This window comes from Bipolaris oryzae (genome assembly GCF_000523455.1).
Source record: "Bipolaris oryzae ATCC 44560 unplaced genomic scaffold scaffold_18, whole genome shotgun sequence".
NCBI classification, from domain to species: domain Eukaryota; kingdom Fungi; phylum Ascomycota; class Dothideomycetes; order Pleosporales; family Pleosporaceae; genus Bipolaris; species Bipolaris oryzae.
Genome location: NW_006911294.1, coordinates 149,613 through 169,559, shown reverse-complemented (window position 1 = coordinate 169,559; position 19,947 = coordinate 149,613). Strand labels below are relative to the sequence as shown.

Here is a 19,947-nt window from a genome sequence, read left to right as displayed (position 1 = left end):
GCACTCTGCCATGCACACACACATGTACACTACTTGCTAACTAAGCTCCTGTGGAGATGCATGTTCACGCCCACACCCGCTGCAACGACGAGTGATGGCGCGTGCCGTCGACGGGCCCGCGGAACGGCAGTGAGGAAAGAAAAACGCCATGCAGGCAGAGAGGAGCAGATGGTCGTCGGTGGCATTCAGGCGAGCATGACTAGCTGGGAGCAAATTCTCTAGCCCACAGTCGGAGCTAGGGGCAGCGGCAGCTAACAAACAGTCGTCATCTTCCGGAAATTTTGGCCTGGACATGTTCCCTCCATGTCGCAGGTACGGCCCAGGCTCGTATCATTGGGCAACACGCTGCTCCGTGGCCAATTGACGGACAAGAAGATCCCAAGACATGCGGTGAGAATTACTTTCTTGTTGGCCAGCCTGCTAGGCCACCTCGCTCGACTGCACCCAAACCAAACGGGGGCGCCGCATTCGGCCTGGCAAGCCATGGTTGCCAGGCCTCAGACAGGCAGCCTACTAAAGTCCCCAGACGTCACACGTGCGCCCCAGCTATCGCCTGAACGCCAGCCAAGCCAGGCCTCACAGGAGCGGCATCGCTACCCTCTCGTCTGCCATGCCGGATCAAGCCTTTGCCTTTGCCTCTGCCTTGTGCTGGCCTTGCGGTCCCCTTTTTCTTCTCCACGTTTTCCGCCAAAAATACTCTCCTGTCTCAACAGGGCCCGGCTATGATGCGCACACCAGTTGCCCGTTCTTGTCGTCTTCCTCCACCCTAGCATCCCGCTACCCGCTTTCCGCCATAACTCAGACATGATCACATCCTCGCCCACCATCTCGCAACCTCCCTCGCCCAACACCACCTTTCACACCCCCGCCCACCGCCCCTACCAGCATGCCTCGCGACGCACCTCCATCTCCTCCAACACACACTCCCCCCGCTTCGCCGTGACCAATTCAGCACAGCGGCGATTCGACGCGCCGCAAACACCAAAGCCCACCTGCTGCCAACCCTCGCCCGTACCAGCCTTTGCGCACTCACCCCAGAGCCGCAAGAGAAGCTACGCGGACCACGGCACCCAGTACACCCCGCCAGGGTTTCCCCCCACCTACCGCCCTCCGCCCACCATTGACACCCACGCCCAAACTCTCACCGAGCCGGCCACCAGTACCACCAACAACACTACCACCACCACCGCCACCATCGCCTCCACCGAGGACCACCACACCATAACCAACGCTACTGCTCCTGCTATAGACTCGCAGAGTGTACCTGCAATCCCGCCCACACAGCGGGGCACCGCCCCCGCCGCGCCTGCAGTCACGGAGCCTCCAGAGCCTCAGCTGCGGGAATCTCCGCAGTCTGCTGCGCCCGCACGCAATGCCTTGGCCTCCGCTCGTCCCGCATCGCGCGATGGTGTCCTCCCTGTGGTAGAGCCTGGGTCCATTGCACCAGATGCAAGCACCGTCTTGCGCGTGCCTGCATCGCCAGCCAAAAGAGCCCGTCCTGAGGAACCCAATCTCAAAGTAATGCCCCTCCAGTATGAGACTTGTGACGTCAAGGATCTTGGTGTACTCATTTCCGACATGCTCATGGAGCTGGTGCGCCTGAACGATGGCTATCCGTTGCGGGACGGTACTTTGACAAGATTCCATTCAAGGTGCGTTTTACCCACGATTGATTGAGGCAACTCTTGCTTACCCTTTCTTTTTCTTCTTCTTCCTACAGAGCACCCCCTGGCATATCCGTCCGCGACTATCTCTCCCGCCTCATTGTGCACGCGACCCTATCTCCACCAATCCTCCTCTCCATGGTCTTCTACGTCGACAAGCTATGCGCCATGTACCCCGCCTTCACAATCAGCAGCCTGACTGTACATCGGTTTCTCATAACAGCTGCGACGGTTGCGGCCAAGGGCCTCAGTGACAGTTTTTGGACAAATAGCCTGTACGCAAGAGTCGGTGGAGTCAGCGTTCGCGAATTGGCGCTACTGGAGCTCGAGTTTCTGAGGAAGCTAGACTGGCGGATAGTTCCCAAGCCGGAGGTTCTTGTAGACTACTACAAAGGCCTGGTCGACCGTGGGACTGGATACGTCATGGAGAAGTTGCCCGAGTCGGCGTCTACTGCCAGCTCCACCCAAGTCCCTCCTCCTAACGGATCGTCAGCCACAGGTATTCACACCAACGAATCAGGCGTATAATGATTGTGCGTATAACTGCCGCGCAACACTCTTGACACTGTGTGGTCCTACAGCGCTACCAATGTGTGTGCTGTTCAGACTCCCGTCTGTCCCGCGAGTTGGCGTTCCTCACATTCGTGGGTTGTCCTGTCCTTTTGGACTCGAAACTGCCCTCGTGGTCACGTCTGTATGGGAGGCTCAAAGACAGACGGGTCGAACGATGAGCTGGCGACATGACTCGACAGCAGAGCATCTGACAGTAAAATGCCCACCCACGTGGAGCCCTATGAGACTTTGGAGGGCGCATTGCCGCATCGGACGCAGGCTCATGCCTCCGAGGCAGACAATGGACAGGCCGTGTATGGCCCCATGGCTTCCATTTCCCGACCGTTCGTCACAGCATGCATAGCTGCGGACGCCGGTAGCAGTCCCCGAAGCTGCACGGAACGAGTTTGGGAGTCTGGGCAGTGATGGAGCGTGGCATGTGCAGGATACATAGGCAGTGTGATATCAGCTCCTGGCCTATGACATGTATGATTGTACACGCTGCATGTCATGTGTGGTGGAATTGAGCAGCGGTTCTATTGGGTAGATAGCATCAGTCGTGGAATCAACCCCTCCTTTCGAGCTGAACGCCGATGGCGTGTTGTTGGAGCACTGAGTGAGCGCATCGTGGTCGAGCCGCTAAGAGCATCCCGTGAGTAACGTGGACGAATAAGAGGATGGAGTAAGCAGCACCCTAGTCAGTCAGTCGACCGCCCTGGTTCGGCAATGTGAGGCTAGCCGTCACATCTTCCAAGGCCGTCAGAACATGCCATCGAACATGCCCGCTCTTGACAGCGGACAAGTACACACAGATGTAAGGGCGCCAGGGAAGGGTTCGCAGGACGAAATGTGCGGCTTCCGGCGACTTCATCGGCTTAGCGACCATGACTTGACCTCTGGTCTTGAAAGTGAAACCCTCTCTCGCCCTCCACCCACCCACCCCCCCACCCCCACTACATCCTCTACGCGTGTCCTGTCACGAAACCACACCTAAGGAGGTCGTGTGCCGACGTATACCTCCAGAGCCTCGCGACCGAGACGTCTCCATCACGCCTCGTGGTAAACGCGTCCTGTTCCTGATCGAGACACGGCTGCGGTAGCATTGCGACTCTAGTACTATGAAGGTCAGTTGGTGATTGTTCCAGCGGGCGCGCCACATCTCCACCCTCGCCATGTTCCTCGCTTGCTACCAAGTCAAGTCTCACCTCCCCGGTATCGCCAGAAACACCACCCCGCGTGCCCTGGCGGCCTGCCAACAGCGTCGCGACATGCTCCTAGACCCACCACCCAGTCCTTGACCACGCACTTACTTGCAAACAGAGTTGGATGTAGTCTGCTCACACAGAGTGCTATGCATAAGAGATGACATCTGAATACGCTCGCCGCGAGGTTAGCAAACGCCAGTATGATAGTCAATGGGGGGCGCGCCGTCCCGAACCGCCCTCGGCACCCTGTGCCCTGCCCTATGCCTTCCCTACTGAGCCGTTTCCCCAGCTCAACGACGACTTCAACCAGCTGCAGCTCACAAAGAGCTCAAGAACACGCACATCGCCCGTCGTCACCCGCACGCGCATCGCTAGACATGGCTCCCAGCCAAATCCCACTCGGCCCTCATCTAGTGGGGGCGAGGTGCATATGGTGCCCTACCAGAAGTTCTCACCCTCTCGTCGCGCTGGGTCGTATTCCCACCCGACGCCCCTGGAAGACTTTCGCAAGTCGAGACGATGGCCCCCAAAGGGATACAGATCGGAGGATGCATTGGACCCAGCTGAAGCAGATGACCTCATCTGTGCAGGCGCATCAACTTTCAAGGGATACCGAGATGCCATAGCAAATGCACCAGATGGATACAATCGCTTTTACGCGGTTCTGGAAGCTGAGCATCAGAGCCGAACCGATCGCGCACACTTTCAGCAGCAGGCATATCGGGATATTTCGCTCAACATGACGGGCACGCGCGATGATCAATTCCCGTGGTCGTCTCATGAGTACCCGTGCATGGCTTATGCGTTCGGAAAGAGTGCGGGTACTACAACGCTCAACTATTGGGTGAGCAAGTCTGGAACAAGTCATGCCCCCATCAAGTTTGCTGGTGACGCCCAACCGCGAAAAATTAAGCTCTTGCAAATCCTCGACAGACTACAGAAGCTGGAAAGTGGACTCAATGAAGATGTTAGTCAACAGCCACGCGCCGGGTTCTTTTTTTTTCTTTTCTCTGTTTTGGTTCGTCTCCCTAACTTTGCTCTTAATAGGACCCGGAGGACTTGTACCACTACCTGTATACCACGCTCATCGAAGATTCGGAACGATACGATGAGGAGCGCCGCCATATCCGGATTGATCAGCAGATTACAGACCTCATTACTGTATTGAGCAATCCGCAGTGGATAGACTTTTCACAGCCTAGAAACCAGGTTGTAGCAAAGTTCTTTGACGCGCCCGATCAGCGCAAGAAGCAAGAGTTCTTCCATCAACTGTTGCTCTCTGTAGAACTGTACCTCCGCATCCATTCCAAGGGGCATTCCGAAAAGTCCAAGCGCAAGCTGATTTCGCAACTTCCTCCCATGATTACATGGGATTTGGCTGTGGCACAGCGGTGGCTTGAGAATATGGAAATCACTAAAACGCGGACATCGTCCACGCAAAGCACGTTCAGCTTTGATCTCAAGAGTAAGAGTAGACAGATAGAAGCTCTGCGGATCTTTGCTGCGACCCTTAAATGGCCCAACATGGATGAGATCGAGTACATTCTAGACGAGCGGGACCCGAATGAAAAGGCCGTCGAAGACAGGTCTGCGGATGCCATGTCGTGGTTTTCGGGCATTATTTTGCCAGGTCGCACACTGCCGTGGCTCATCATGAATAGTTTGATCGACTGCGACCAGGATACTGGCGACGCCCTCAAGTACCTTACGCACATGCACCCGGCATCTGGATTTCAGTACCGTGCCAACACTTACTGGTCAGCCCAATGCATTGTTGGTAAAGTCCTAGGAGCTGCGCGTGGGGTGAAGCAAATTGCAGGCTGGATTGGGCCATGCATCTACACCCCTGAGCTCAAACGGACTGAGTGTGTCAAGATTAGGCAGCTTGAGTCTCCAGATCCAGTACTCATACCGGTTGATGTTGAAAGTATGGATGATCGTACGAACCCTTTGGGAACGATAGAGGACAGTTATCCGATCGATGACTACGACATACCCATGCCGGATACGGAAGACGTCACAGACCTGATACGAATGGAGAAGCTCCGTTTTGTACCTATCAAAGAACGACCAGAAGGGGGCCGGGGTGCTTCTGGCCCACCAATGGTCTTTGATGCTGCGATCTTATTCGCTTGTGGTGGCGAGAGCTGGCCGATGAAGCTACGGTACGACGTCAGTTTTATCAATGCCTTCCCTTGCCACCAAGGGCCTCATGGTAAGAAGAAATTGCATTTCCAGATTTATTGAACATGACTGACTTGAGTCAGTGCTATTCTATGACTTTTCGTACAAAGCAATCAAAATTGATGAAGGCCTCGTAGACATCACGGATTGGGGTCTGCAATCCGGTCGCACACCTCGACCTACCTCGTCCAAGTCATCACCCGGCAAGAAAGCACTGGCACTCATGAATGAGCAGAAGAAGAGCGCTCATGAGCAGGTTACGAACGTGCTGGCCATTGAGGCACTTGGTGTCAGTGACAACGAGGTATTTGCGAGAGCTTGGTGCGCCCACCATGGACACAGTGCTATTGTTGCGAATATCAAAGAGACGTGCATGGCTTGTGCTATCAGAGAGGCATATGCAGCTTGTGTATCAGTCGTCATCCTTACCGAAGGCGGTGTTGTCAAGGAAAACGATACTGATCTCAGCGTGCTTGAAGATTTCTAACAGCAGGGTCTGGTTGGCAAACGGAAGGATTCTGGAGGGAGGGCATTGGGATCTTTACGGACTGGTGTTTTGGCATATATTCGAGGACTCATTCGAGGGGTTTGCTTTGGTACAACACCTGCAACCCACATGCATGTTTCCTTTGTCTAGGGCCCGGGCAAGAACCGTGCAATGCTTAGGCGGGTATTATGAGCATGACCGCTGCGACGTGGCATTAACGACTGTAATGATAACTCATGGAATTATGGAGTAAATGGTTATGATTGTATAGTCATGTCCAGTGAACGTAGGCAGCTGTTTTTCAGACATTCAGATTGATTTTAGCGATCGATTTATCTCGCAGAAAGAAATAGTCTATACACATGGTATGCATCTGTCCAAGCCGAATGCATGTGCAATAATAGTCAAGAAAGGTATGCTCGTGGGATGTGACGGTCACGTGCTGATAAGGTGTGTTATCGCCCTCGCGCTGACGTTTGCGGGACTGGGACGCGGCTATCTCATGTCAATCAAACTTCGCTCACAGCCACGTACTGCTACGCCGCGCAAAAGAAGCCCATGCGACTTGGCAAGCTTCTCGCGCCATTTAGAAAGCAATCGGAGCCCTGCTGCATAAAATGCTGTGCAGGCAATGATAACCACTTGTCCGTTGCGCCTTCCCTCTGCAACACTCCGACTAAGGTTGTGCTTTCTCAGTGAAGCGTTCATCATTGCCTCTCTCATCCTTGACGTACACTTGTACGACCACGACTAGGCCTCTTCGTGTAGGACTGCACGACAACTGTTAATCTGCGTCCTCCCCTTTACCAATTACCTATTCGCTGGCCCTCGACGCCATGGGCCGTTCAACGATCCCTTCCGCACTCAGCGAGCTCTCCAACCCTACCACGCCCGAGGCACAAGTCGCAGCGCTGCAAAGCCTAAAAAACGAACTTGTGGGGCATGAACAAAGAAAAGAGTTGGCTGTTACGCATGGTATTGTGAAACCACTTGCCAGTTTGCTGCGAGCCGAGGCTAGGAAGGGCGGCAAGAGGCGAAGGAATGCCAGGAACGGGAACAGCTCGGGTCTGTTTGGTGACACAGCTGGGCTGGAAGAGTGGACCACCGAAGATGAGTTGAGGTTCCAAGCCACACTCGTCGTCGGCAGCCTGGCGAATGGTGAGCGCGCAATGCAGAACATGAGACGAAAGAGCACCTTGGCTGATATACAATACGTACAGGTGGACCGGCATTTGTTGCGCCACTCTTGGCTGGCGATGTACTACCTCCGTTACTCGAAGCACTACGACCAAGCGAAACACCCTCCAAACTCGTCACCGCGACCCTAAAGACGCTCAATCAGATTGTCGATGCTGTTGCGCAAGAAAAGCCATGGCTCGACATGTCAGGCTCGCCGAGGCCATCTCTCGCATCTGCCGTGAATGATATCATATACACAAAGTCGGCTGTTGAGAGTCTGTCTGAGATTTTGGCGCAGACGGCAGGTACCATGAAGGCCAACCAGCAGATAGAATCGGCTATACGGCTGATTACAAAGACGTGTCGAGAAGACAACCATAAAAGAATCTTGGTAGATGCGGATGTACTAGATTTGCTCGCTGAACTACTTGCTAGTGTCGCAGCCATGGACGATCGCATCCCTGCATCGGACAGGAAGCGATCGAATCGCGAGCAGCTTCCTCGTGCCTACCTGTCAGACATCCTGGAAGCAATCTCAGCTATTATCAAGGATTCTCATTTCTACACTGCACAGTTCCTCTATTCACAGCCGATACAACAGCTTTTTGGCTGGCCAAAGGAACGCTCCGCAGGAACTTTTGATGGAAACAACACGTCACAGTCGGCATCATGGGATAGATTGATACCGCGAGTGCAGACCATGGCAAGCAAATCAGATCCGTACATTAAGCAATGGCCGGCTCTTGGTGCCTATTCTTCTGGTCCAGCGGACAACTATTCTCGGCTACCAAGCATGGAGTCGCTACAACACATTTCGAGCCGGAACACCATCTTGGATGAGTTCGAATCTCCGCTATTCATATGGCTCATGTATGTGGCACGGAGAGGTGAAGCCAGAGAGCGCCTGTCTGCTTGCTGGCTATTGGCATTGCTCAAAAGGTTTGGCGAGCGATGGCCGCTGAATGATCCGTCAAAGACGACACGCGAGAAGCACTTTTCATATCTGATTATTCCGCTTGTTGAAAAGATGATTGAGGACTCGAGCCCTACATCCGAGCATGCCAAAAAGGCCAGTGCCATGAGCCAGGCAGCCAGAGATGAGCTGCGCCTTGTGCTAGAACGCTCACCAATTGTTCTAGCAGAGCTGGTTACTGGAAACAAGGCACTTCAGACGGCCGCGGTTCATTCTCGCATTCTGCCAACTCTGATACAGATTTTGAAAAAGTCATTCGACATACCGGCGACGTCGTCAAAGCCCCTTTGGCAGCCGAAACCAATATCTCACGAAGTCATGGATCCAAATATCGATCATGCTTCGTCGACCTTGGGTCGAGCTGGGCTTAACCCCGATATCCTGCATGCGTTCAAGTACCGAGAAAGCGTTTTGTTGGCATTGGCGGCGATGGCAGGTGACCAAGACTCGTTAAGAAAGATGGTGATTGAGATGGGTGCGGCAACGCATATCATTGAAGCTCTAGTCCCGTACAACGAGAACAGTGAGCCAGGGGCGTCGTCGTCGCCAAAGGACGGCAATCCTGACGCTGTTTTGATTGCTGCATGCAAGCTCACACGGTCATTGTCAAGATCGGTCAGCGTCCTCCGAACAAGTCTCATTGACCACGGTGTTGCACAGCCGATCTTTGAACTCTTGACACATCCGAATGTAAAGGTGCAGATTGCAGCTACAGAAGTCATCACGAACCTGGTGTTGGATGTGTCACCTATGCGGACTGTAAGCGAAATCCGACACCCTTCGCTTCCAAGCTAACGATGAGTAGGAGATTCTTGAATCCGGAGTCCTAGGCACACTCTGCGAACAGTGTAGGTCTGCCAACTTTGACCTCCGCTTTGGTAGTCTCTGGGCGCTCAAGCACCTATGTCTTGGATTGCCTCATGCTATGAAGATACAGTGTCTAGAGGAACTCGGAGTAGGCTGGCTGGTCCAAGTGCTCAACGGAGAGCCATCTAAACCTGCCATGGGTACACCGAATGCAGCGGGAGAGCAAGTCGATATCCTTAACGCTGTCGAAGAGCCTCACATGGATGTAGACGATGAATCAGGTTCTGAAGACGACGATGATGCGATGACGGAAAGCATACCATCGATGCGCCGACATCAACGCCATGGCCCTCGGTACACGAGCGCAACAAACATTCGAGATCGACTACAGCAGATCAAGAACGATGAACAAGATCATCGCCTGAACGGTGAGCGCGACGATATCCGCATCCAAGAACAAGCACTCGACTTTATCCGCAACTTTGTGTCCGAGGATAAGGCCTCTGGCGAAATGATCGACCACCTCCTCAAAACCTTTGGCCACAGCCGCTTCTTCGAGATTCTCGATTCCAAAATCCGCCCCAAAAACTCCTCGGCCTCAACCTCATCTTCCCAAACCCAAGCCAGCCCCAGCACCCCAAGCTATTGGCCCAGCGGCACCCACCGCCCGCCCTTTTTATCCTCGACAACTCCCATGGGCCAGCCAAACTGGACAAGCTACCCAGCCTCGGAACTCATGCTCGCCACAATCTTCATTCTTATCCACCTCGCCAACGGCCGTCCCCAGCACCGCTCTTTACTCATATCGCAGACTAACCTGATGCAACACGTGCTCCCGCTTTTCACGCATCCCCGCCGTGACATCCGCGTCGCGTGCGCGTGGATGCTGCATAACCTTGTCTGGGTCGAGGACCACACGGACGAAGCGGCAACACGGGAACGCGCGCTGAGTCTGCGCCAGTTGGGCTTTGAGGAAGGGGCTAAACAGTTGAGTCGTGATATGGATCTTGATGTTAAGCAACGGGCGGTGGTGAGTGTGGAGCAGTTTGATAAGTTGCTGAATAATGGGAGTGGGGGGAGGAGCGGGTTTGCGTCGAGTACAGGTGGGTTTGGAGGTACCGGTGGTGGTGGTGTAAGTGGTGGAGGTGGAGAAGGGAGTGCCGGGTTGGGAGGTATGGGGAGTAGATTGAGTGGGCTGCATGGGTGGAGACATGATCCTAGGGGTTAGGGGATATTGTTGTTTTTGTTGTTGTTGTCGTCGTCCATGGATGAGTGGTTTATTTCTCCACAGTCATGTGTGTGTGTGTGTGCAATCAGTCGTTGTTTGTACTTGTGCCTCTCGTGTATTGTTGTTCATCTCTCTTTATCCTTTTATCCTTTTTTTCTTTCCTCAAAAAAACAAACTATACAGTACACTTGGATTAAGCGTGTAAAAAAGTATAGGCTCAGGCTCTGAACAATGAACAAATTTAAGAAAAGTCATATTTATTATCATTGGACTTGTCCGTATATTTGCATTTCCTTCCTCCCCCAACACACACACATATAAGCCTTTTTTTGAATATACAAATCCTCACACCCACTCCTTGGGCTTCCTCAACACGTCCAGCAATCTCTCCTCCCTACTCCCCTTGTCAGGCGCATGCATATACTGCCAGCGGGCGGTAAGCGGCAAGCTCATGAGGATACTCTCTACCCTCGAGCCAGGCGTATTGAGACCAAAGGCCGTCCCTCTATCATGCACCAGGTTAAACTCTACATATCTGCCGCGACGAATCTGCTGCCACTGCTTCATGTCGGGGGTAAAAGGCATATCCTTTCTTCTGTTGATGATGGGGATGTAGGAGGGCAAGAAGGCAGTGAGGCAATCCTGGACGAATGAGAAGAGCTGTTCCTGGTCTTTTTCGGTTTCGTCGAGGTCGTCGAAGAAGATGCCGCCTACGCCGCGGGTTTCGCCGCGGTGTTTGTTGTTGAAGTAGTCGTCGCACCATTTTTTGAAGCGCGGGTAGTAGGCTTTGTCGTGCTTGTCGCAGGCGTGTTTGATGGTGTTGTGGAAGAGGATGGCGTCTTCGTCGTAGAGGTAGGAGGGCGTGAGGTCGCAGCCGCCGCCGTACCACCATGCAGTGGTGTTGCCGTTGTCGTCGGCGGTTTCGAAGTAGCGGTAGTTGAGGTGTACGGTGGGTGCGTTGGGGTTGTGCGGGTGCAGGACCATGGAGAGGCCGGCGGCGAAGAAGGCGAGCGAGTCGACGTCGGGGTCGAGGGCCTTGTGGTTTACGCGCATCTTTTGGATGGCGGCGCGAGGGAGGCGGCCGTAGACGACGGAGGTGTTGACGCCGCCTTTTTCGAAGACGTTGCCGTCTTGCAGGACGCAGGTTATGCCGCCGCCGCCTTCGGGGCGCTGCCATGTGTCAATTTTGAATTTTGTGCCGTCGACCTTTTCGAGCTCGGCGACGATTTGCTTTTGCTGCTGCTTTATGAATTGCTCCATTCGAAGGCGCATGGGGGATTGTTCGGATACGCCATTTTCGCGCTTGAGGAGAGCGTCCTTCTCGGCAATGGTGGGTGCTTCGGTCTTGATTGTGTCATCTGTCCACTGTGGAATGTGTTAAGCAGGAGTCTTTTCAATTGGATATGTATGGAATCATGGGCCTACCATAGTGTAGACCAGAGTCCCGATGAATGGCACAAAGAGTAGTCTTATCCGGTTTGGCCATTTGCTGGGTTCGGGATTGCGCCATTCTTCCAGAGGATCCGGCTTCTCTGGTTTGCTGCTTCGAGGGAGATCGATACGGAGACTCTGGGAGGAGTGTAGCTGCCTACTACATATCTGACTTGCGCGTAGGGTGCGCTGTGATGTGTAGTTGTGGGGAAGCTCGAGCGCGCGAGAAATGCGGAACGAGGGTCGGAACGGACGCATAGCGGGGGGCGGGATGGTAGCAGGTCAGTTACAGTTGGACCATGAAGCAGCACAAGAGAGGATGAATTAGGCTATATTAAAAAAAACTGTGAGCGCAGTCTACCTCGGTGCTGACCTCTCGGGAATCACACCATGGTGGGCGCACCTTCGGTGGAGTTTCCTTGGTACTAGCGGTATCGGTACCTGCATGATGCAAACACGACAAACACGTCTCTAGCAGGCACAAGTACAAGTGTAAGCACTATAAGGCCGGCGATGCTCGGACGCTTGCGCTCAGTCCCTGCGTACTGCTCATGTCTCGGGGGTCTTGGGGAGTGAAGGGCGAGTGGCGTCCTGCATCATAGATAACGTCTGCGTCTGCTACGTTGCTGGCAGCTGGCAACCAGCCTGTCGATGTGGAGGAGCAGATGGACGTTGGCTTGCATGACGTCTGGGGACACATGGGAAAGAAGCACTTTTTAGTGCTTCGTGGTGTCCAGTGCTGGGGTGGACACGTCGCTATGAGTGGCAACAGGTGGGCATGCTAGGCCGGCATGGCCGCCAACGCGCCGGCAAACGCGTCCACCTGGCTGCTGGCTACTTCACATAGCAATTGACTCTGATGTGGCGACGAGGTACTTCATTACCGTACCGTGCATGGTGATGGCCGCCTTGCGAGAGAGATGGAGAGAGTGAAGGAGAGAGAGGGGATGAGTCAAAGTACCCAGGTAGCCAGGTCATGGGAGCCGAGCAAGTGACTGGGCTGGGACGAGGCGGTCAGCACTGCCATCCAGACGAGTCACGCCCGGGGTGCAGCAGCAGCAGCAAAAGGGCAATGTTGTCATGGCTCAGGGGCAGTGAATTTGTGTTGTAAGTGTGCAGGTATATACGTATGTCTGTGTGGATGTTCACTTGACTGGTAGGGGAGATGCTGGTCGGGTGCATGGTGGCCAGTGACCAGTGACCTCGGCGGCTGCTGGCGTTGGTTAGGTAAGGCGGGAGTGATGCGCAGGTATTAGCCCCGCTCTGCTGCCTGTGCTTAAGGTTCCCACACCGCACCTACGCCCTCCGTCCTACTTCCTCCTCCGCCACGCTCAACCTCACCACTTCCACGACTCTACGCCCTTTGCGAAACTACACATATAGCCCCCTCATCCCCCCACACACAAACACACCCACACCCACATCCATACACCACTCACAACCCCCCACCATGCGTTCCAAGTTCAAGGACGAGCACCCGTTCGAGAAGCGCAAGGCCGAGGCCGAGCGCATTCGCCAGAAGTACAACGACCGCATTCCTGTACGTAGACATCGCTCCATCGTCAGTCATGGCAAGTCAGCTAACAGCGCCTAGGTCATCTGCGAGAAGGTCGAGAAGTCTGACATTGCAACCATCGACAAGAAGAAGTACCTGGTACCCGCCGACTTGACCGTAGGCCAGTTCGTCTACGTGATCCGCAAGCGCATCAAGCTTTCGCCTGAAAAGGCCATCTTCATCTTCGTCGATGAGGTTCTGCCACCCACTGCCGCTCTGATGAGCTCGATATATGAGGAGCACAAGGACGAGGACGGTTTCCTGTACATTACGTATGTTGCCTCCCAGCGTCTCGGGCCAGAACTCAGTGCTAACAAGATGACAGGTACTCAGGAGAGAACACGTTTGGCGAGGCTCTGTAAGGGGCTCGCTCCATCCTCACATTCCCCTTATCTATCGGCTGTCGAGGCTGCGGCGAACTCGGGCGTTTTCGGATCATGGATTTCTTGATATTCACGCAACAGTATACCGTTAGGATGATTGATTGATTTGATGGCAGACGGCTGGTGCAACGGCAAGCCTCGCAGCACCCTGGGCCAGTCAACCTTCACCAGAGCCTGCGAGGACCGCTACAGCAAAGCCGAGGCGGAAAGGCACGACGACAAGTCGTATCTGTACAAGCAAGATTCGCCGTTTCGGAGAGAGGTGTTTGGGCAGATTTGGCTTCTTTTCACGAGATGCCTGTGTAATTCGATGATTCAGCTTTAGTCCAAATGCACCAGACCTGATCTGTCACGCCTTGATGCACCTGTTTATGCTCTGCGACATTGTCTTGTATAATCGCGTGAAGGTGCCTGAGTATGCGTACCTGACAAAGCAGCCTGACTTGCGGCTCATCCGGCCGTTGTCTGAAACCCACATGACGACATCGCTCACCTGATAGGCAACCGCGTGCCACCACAGCCCCCCACCAAACATGGCCACACTCTGTACGTACCAAGGCGAGAAGCATGCAAATGCAACATGGAACACCTGCCATACAAGGAAAGGGGAGTTTCCATGCAACATTAGCTCTTCTAGTGCCTTGCATAACGTATCGCCCGGAACCGGGGGATCGTGGGGAAAAGCAAAAGGGCTCCAGAAGCCGGTCCCCGCGCACGGACCCCACTGCACAAATGCAGGGCCCGTGGGTGGGGATCTTGGAAAGATTTCCTTACTTACCCCGACCTGGCAAAAGAAGAGAGAGAGAGAGAGAAGTTTAAAATAACTCACTTGCATCAACCAGCGAAGCTGTCCAAAGTTTAAATTCTTCTAAGCTAAACGCTTGTACGACTTTAAGCGCGGGTTTTCCAACGCTTGTTTTTTTCCCTTCCTGCGCACTGTGTACTATCCCGAACTTTGGACATTTGAACAAAACTTGCAAAAAGCACCCAGGAGCTATGCCGGCGCAGTATATAATATCAAAGTACGCTTTTCCCCCCCCTTCCCTTCTCATCCTCTCAAAAACAAAATCATACCTCTCTTCAGAAACAGAAATAATTTTGACTTGTTTGTGTTGCTGTCGTGGCATACTCTCACTTACTTACTTTAACTACCACAGACGTCTCGACCCCCTCTTTGCAATCTCAATCGGTCTCGCGGCCGCAGCAACAAGGATTCAGCGTGAAGAGAGGGAAAAGGGACGGGATGTAAGGGAGAGTTGGGAGGTTCTGAGGAGGAGGTGGGGGATCTTTTTGAAGGGGGAGGGGAAATGATGGGGGGAAGAAGAGGGGAGATTGCACGATTAGTTTATACCTTGTTTTGCAGAGTGGGAGGGATGGAGGCGGGACCTGGGGTGGATGAAGAAGTTTTGTGGGTTATATGGGTGGGTGGAAGTGCTAAGGCTACTCCGCTCGTGGTTGCTCTTTTCACTGTGTATTCAAGTTCATTATCTTGAGGGGAAGTTGGCACAAAACCGTATATTAACATTGGTGGAATGGCTGGGCAAATTGGGGCAAATACATTATACTGTCTTTCCCCCAACTCTTCAGAATACAAAATTTTTACATTATTCATCCAGAGTTTGATGTCTCCAAACCCCTCTTTCTATCTACCTCAACATACCCAGACCAAACCCAACTTTAGCCCTACAGTGACCTTCCCTTCCTCCTGTCCCCCAAAGCCCTCACAATCCGCTTCCCCTCCTCCACACACAACCTATCCGCCGCCGAAACCCCGCTCGGCAACCTATCCCTCGCACCAGCCACAATCTCATACCAAACCGCCACCGCATCGAACCGCCCCGATCCAGGATAAATAGGATTCTTCGCCATGACATTCCTCGTCACTCCCTCCCTCGCATGCCGCCCCCTCACCACCCCATCATCCACCAAAAACAGCGGCGCCGGCGGCTTCTGCCCTGGCATCCGCACTCCACTGACACCGGCTACGTAGTGTCCTGCCGAGATGTCCCGTCCAGAGTGGTACGCTACCGAGTGTAATTTGTAGATCACCGGCGCGGCGGTATCTGTGTCTTGATTTGCCATGTAAGGTGTGAGATCAAGTGTCTCGTCTATACCGATGGGATTCACAATTTTCCCTTTCGAGCGCGTAGCGGGGTCCATGCGGGTTAGTTTCAGGCCGATGCGCAGGTACTCGGGTGTTGCGGTGAGGGTTGTGCGTTTGGCGTAGGTGAGGGGTGCGCGGCAGGCGTTGCAGGGGATGCCCGGGGCGAAGTCGTAGTGTAGAGTGCGCGAGATGGCGGCCGAGATGGTGTCTGGGCCGCGTTGGAGGGGGTCCAGGGTCAGGCCGATGCTGTCTTCCGGGTTGAGTGTGCTTTTGGTGTGGCAGGCGGTGCAGGTGTTGGAGGTTGTGGAGGTTAGTTTGAAGAGGGAGGTGAATTGGGAGGAGCGGTGACGGCCGTCTGCTGTTCTTTTTCGGGTTTGTTAGTTTGGGATGGGAATTGGGAAGGGGGGGGGGGGGGGGGGATGGAGGAAATACGTACTCGAGGTTGAAGCTTGATTCAATGCCGTCCCAGATCCGGACGGCTAGTTCGTCGGCATCTTGCTGTGCAGTCATGTTTCTGCGCCTTTCTGCGCGGGTATATCGGTCGATTTCCGCTTGGCTCATAGACGGGTTACGTCTTCGTAGCTCATCAAGCTCATCAGAAAATCTATCTGGGTTTTCGCAGAATTGGTGCTGGAAAAGTTGGTACAATTTAAACACTGAATTGCGGCTGTATGGAAAAGATTGTGGATGGTATGGCGCAGTGTCGTCGACCAGGTCATTACTCCAATAGTCCTTAACAATCGCCTTCAGCAGGCAAGGAAGGCATCCGCTGTAATGTTTTGGATCATGTTTTTCCATGTCTGAAGATCTAATTGTGCCGCCGTTGGGATTTTTATCACAAGCAGCTCTCTGTGTCAAAGTTATGTTCTTGTAGCTTTCGTCTCGAAGAATGCCCTGCGTCATAGCATCGAGGCAGTCAAGGCTTCGATTTCGATCAGTAGAATTGCAAGGCCATCTTCCGCCGCCACCATTGTGTTGTTTGATCCAATTGATGAAGCGGGGAAAGTGGAATAATGGCTGCAGTGTTGCATTGCGATAGCAGTCGTTACCAGTGTTTGTGATACCCCGAGGCCCTCTATTTCGCCGCTTGATGTCCCATTTCTTGCTGATGCCGTTGGCTATCAGGCGTTGTTTACGTTGTTCTGGACCTTCTCTTGCCATGTCTCAATCTTTGTTGTCAGTTCTGTGTACTGATGCCAAAAGTGACGTGCGCAAATATCGTCGAAAGGGATTGTGGAAATGTCGACACCTGTATGACGAGAGCATGGCGTCTTTTTGCAGAAATATTGTCTAGTCAAATTTAGAAAACTGGCTTCTTTGCTTAATGTGAAATCTTTTGTGCTGAATGCCATTGTTACTGTTGATCAAACAATAAGAAGTCAAAGAAACTGGGCATTGTTCGTGTCCCATTAGAGTGCTGGAGGGAATTCAAAAGACGTGAAAAGAATAGCTCCGCAATGCATTGTGTGCAGCAAATCCGTTCATACGAGCAAAACACAGACTCGCGCCTCGACTGCGCATTCGCACAAGTCCGGAATCCATAATGGTGTTCCTACGAGATAACACGCGCGCCAGGTATGTAGATGTAAGCATCTCCTGTGGAACTACTCCAGCCATGAATTGGTGTGTTTTTAAGATGCGTAGTTCGGATCTCACGTCACTACAAGCGGTCGTATATGACATGTGATACTTTCCAATCTACTCGAAGTGAGCGTCAATGCTGCTCTCTCTGCTATGTATACTCGGTGAAAAAACTGTCTTCTAGTCATTATGCTGGAAATTGGATCAATACTAGCATCAGTGCTATCACTACCATGAAAATCTTTAGTTGAACGTCACGCTTTGTATCCTTTTGAGTCCACCTCATTTTCTCAAAATAGTTCTTTCCCTGCCCAGTCCCCATTATGAGCTCCTTTTCTATAGTTTCTTTTCGGTACCTGCTAGGTCAGGGCGAAAGGCACTGCCTAAACAAACCGTAATATTACACTACCGCGGATAATTTGACGATGATGAGGAAGCGCTCTCGTAAGGGCGTATCACAGGTTTCTTCTTATATGCCTTCGAGTGATCGGATACACATACATTCTTCGACAAGGCACGTGGAGAAATGGATGGTTTCCAGGTGCTAAGTCATGGGGTTGGCAGTCATATTCAAAAAAAGATTGGGGTCATATGTCACCAACGGCTCGACTTGGTATATGTCCTATCCTCAACGTTCACATTGTTGAAATCTCAGATAGATTAACTGAAATCAATTTTTGGCGGTGCGATGATCAAGATAACAGCAACAGCTCATGCTTGGAGACCGACCCTTGACGATGTGACGTCCCAGATTCGGCTACTCTACCTACCCCGCCAGATGCCAGGTTTAGATGACCTGACCGTTAATCTTGAAGTCTTCAGTATCAAAGATGCTCCAAAATTCCAAGCCCTATGTTGCACCTGGAGGAGCCCGTTTAGTACTGGGGATGAGTTCCGCGCCTGGTTGACGTGGTGCCTCAATATAACAGGAGATCATAACTCCGACCCTAGTGCCGTAGATGCCTACGAGGAGATGTTGGGGAACTTGGATGCGTTGCGGCGAGCTCCTGTCAATAAGGCGGCGTTCCAAACACTAACATCAGCCGGCGACTTAGACCAAGCCAATGTTTCCCAGATCAACAATACCCTGGTCGGACGATACAAACGTATGATCGGGCTAGGTAAACGAACTTTCTTCAGAACCACAAACTACTATTTTGGAATCGCCATATGTGTGTCACGGCCGGCCGATGAAGTGTGGATCTTGGAAGATGCGACAACGTCTTTCTTCCTAAGGCCACTTCCTATGAGGGGGGAGTATACAATATTTGGCGAGGTCTATTTCCATGGCATCATGAATTGTGAAATTGCAAGAGGCAGTGTGAACCTGGATTGGAAGCCTATCTGGCTCAAATAGCTTCTCTATTGTGTCTTTGCTCAGCGAGCGACGCATCAGGCCTAATGGCCCGCAAGTATTCTTCCTTCTACAAACATGAGTATCAGGTTCTACATTGTGTGTGATCGTATCGTTTCTAGACCTTAAACTTGAATTTCTCTTTCAGTGGCGAACACTGCGTTCTTCTCCAAAGTTAATGTTCACAGTACCGCCCGTGACATGAGTCCCTGGTACCACATAATGCCCTGATATGGGCCCATTGAATACAGGCGCATTGTACGTCATCGAAGCTTGGTTTTGGTAGTTCGGCATGTCGCTTGGAGGTTTGTCCAAAGGACCTCCACTTGTGGATAAGTTAATCTCCCTGCGCAGTCGGGCAAAGGCGTTCCTCCGACCTTCCCCGTATATAAGTGACATATGCACATTGAATATACCCAGCAGTGAGTATGCCATGTCTTCTGCGCGCTTCGTCTGCCGTTGCCCCACCCACGACAGGCGCTCTTCAACACTGAATCCGTCCAACGGACTCCCTTGAAGAGCTTCGATGCTTATTCCAGTGATGCTGCGAAGTTCTTGCAAAAGCGAGTATTTGCTACCAAGTCGCTGGCCCTCGACTGAGAAGAATTCAACCGATGTGGGAGCCAATAACTCTTGGAGCGTCCACCCTCTTGTCATCCATCTGCTTTGCTGGAAAGCAGGGCACCATTCTTGTTGGTCTGATGATCTACTAATTGGGGTGCCGGCTGAAACGTCAGCAAGATAGACGTAGCATCGAGCAGCGTCGCGATACCAGGCAAACATGGAGTTGATCGCTTCGGTGAGCTCTGCACTGCTCGATTTGTCGATGCAGCAGGTGTCTACCCAGAAATAGCATAGACCATTTCGAGCAGCCTGATCTGCACAGAACTGTAGCTTCTTGTAGCCTGGCTTGGAAGTATATGTGCTTGTTTCTTTGTCAAGATCTGCGAATGTGACTTCGTCGTTGTCTGGTCCCCAGGTGTGAGACAAGATGGCGTAACGGGGAATGGTTTCGCCCATGAATTCTTGCAGGACGTATCTGCCATGGTCGTTGCGTCGTAGAAGGTGCATGTTTAATATATCAATCTCGATACTAAATATAAAGATACCATAGAAAAGAAGCTGGAGGTACTAGACACTGCAGAGATTGTGAGAGCGCAAGGCTGAGGCTGATTCTCGCTTGGCACATTCCTATCCAGGCAGTCTACGTAGCTACAGGTCGTCTGACTTGTCTCCCTACCTCTCTCTGATCAGAAGGTT

The 19,947-nt window shown here is 52.7% G+C and overlaps 10 protein-coding genes across 10 annotated transcripts; 7 read left to right on the top strand and 3 right to left on the bottom strand.

Moving 5' to 3' along the window:
• Positions 1-804: 804 nt before the first annotated feature.
• Positions 805-2,192, top strand: COCMIDRAFT_85798 (uncharacterized protein; the record flags this gene model as incomplete). Its single annotated transcript, XM_007686372.1, has 2 exons — positions 805-1,652; positions 1,721-2,192. The coding sequence occupies 2 exons, from the start codon at positions 805-807 to the stop codon at positions 2,190-2,192; spliced, it is 1,320 nt and encodes a 439-aa protein (XP_007684562.1).
• A 243-nt stretch (positions 2,193-2,435) lies between these two features.
• On the top strand, positions 2,436-2,670 carry COCMIDRAFT_33639 (uncharacterized protein; the record flags this gene model as incomplete). Its single annotated transcript, XM_007686332.1, has 2 exons — positions 2,436-2,528; positions 2,581-2,670. The coding sequence occupies 2 exons, from the start codon at positions 2,436-2,438 to the stop codon at positions 2,668-2,670; spliced, it is 183 nt and encodes a 60-aa protein (XP_007684522.1).
• A 908-nt stretch (positions 2,671-3,578) lies between these two features.
• COCMIDRAFT_33638 (uncharacterized protein) lies at positions 3,579-6,092 on the top strand (the record flags this gene model as incomplete). Its single annotated transcript, XM_007686331.1, has 3 exons — positions 3,579-4,388; positions 4,469-5,636; positions 5,689-6,092. The coding sequence occupies 3 exons, from the start codon at positions 3,579-3,581 to the stop codon at positions 6,090-6,092; spliced, it is 2,382 nt and encodes a 793-aa protein (XP_007684521.1).
• Positions 6,093-6,928: 836 nt separating this feature from the next.
• On the top strand, positions 6,929-10,279 carry COCMIDRAFT_85947 (uncharacterized protein; the record flags this gene model as incomplete). Its single annotated transcript, XM_007686371.1, has 3 exons — positions 6,929-7,250; positions 7,313-9,003; positions 9,050-10,279. 3 exons carry the CDS (start codon positions 6,929-6,931, stop codon positions 10,277-10,279), a joined length of 3,243 nt encoding a protein of 1,080 aa, XP_007684561.1.
• Positions 10,280-10,624: 345 nt separating this feature from the next.
• COCMIDRAFT_85995 (uncharacterized protein) lies at positions 10,625-11,968 on the bottom strand (the record flags this gene model as incomplete). The annotated part of the gene is made up of 2 exons (XM_007686370.1): positions 10,625-11,644; positions 11,705-11,968. 2 exons carry the CDS (start codon positions 11,966-11,968, stop codon positions 10,625-10,627), a joined length of 1,284 nt encoding a protein of 427 aa, XP_007684560.1.
• A 1,192-nt stretch (positions 11,969-13,160) lies between these two features.
• Positions 13,161-13,627, top strand: COCMIDRAFT_85944 (uncharacterized protein; the record flags this gene model as incomplete). The annotated part of the gene is made up of 3 exons (XM_007686369.1): positions 13,161-13,250; positions 13,305-13,537; positions 13,591-13,627. 3 exons carry the CDS (start codon positions 13,161-13,163, stop codon positions 13,625-13,627), a joined length of 360 nt encoding a protein of 119 aa, XP_007684559.1.
• Positions 13,628-14,644: 1,017 nt separating this feature from the next.
• On the top strand, positions 14,645-14,959 carry COCMIDRAFT_33634 (uncharacterized protein; the record flags this gene model as incomplete). The annotated part of the gene is made up of 2 exons (XM_007686330.1): positions 14,645-14,670; positions 14,806-14,959. The coding sequence occupies 2 exons, from the start codon at positions 14,645-14,647 to the stop codon at positions 14,957-14,959; spliced, it is 180 nt and encodes a 59-aa protein (XP_007684520.1).
• Positions 14,960-15,566: 607 nt separating this feature from the next.
• On the bottom strand, positions 15,567-16,913 carry COCMIDRAFT_2222 (uncharacterized protein; the record flags this gene model as incomplete). The annotated part of the gene is made up of 3 exons (XM_007686297.1): positions 15,567-15,620; positions 15,677-16,115; positions 16,189-16,913. The coding sequence occupies 3 exons, from the start codon at positions 16,911-16,913 to the stop codon at positions 15,567-15,569; spliced, it is 1,218 nt and encodes a 405-aa protein (XP_007684487.1).
• Positions 16,914-18,021: 1,108 nt separating this feature from the next.
• On the top strand, positions 18,022-18,690 carry COCMIDRAFT_23333 (uncharacterized protein; the record flags this gene model as incomplete). Its single annotated transcript, XM_007686316.1, has 1 exon — positions 18,022-18,690. One exon carries the CDS (start codon positions 18,022-18,024, stop codon positions 18,688-18,690), a length of 669 nt encoding a protein of 222 aa, XP_007684506.1.
• Positions 18,691-18,831: 141 nt separating this feature from the next.
• Positions 18,832-19,758, bottom strand: COCMIDRAFT_2220 (uncharacterized protein; the record flags this gene model as incomplete). Its single annotated transcript, XM_007686296.1, has 1 exon — positions 18,832-19,758. One exon carries the CDS (start codon positions 19,756-19,758, stop codon positions 18,832-18,834), a length of 927 nt encoding a protein of 308 aa, XP_007684486.1.
• Between the last annotated feature and the right edge of the window lie 189 nt (positions 19,759-19,947).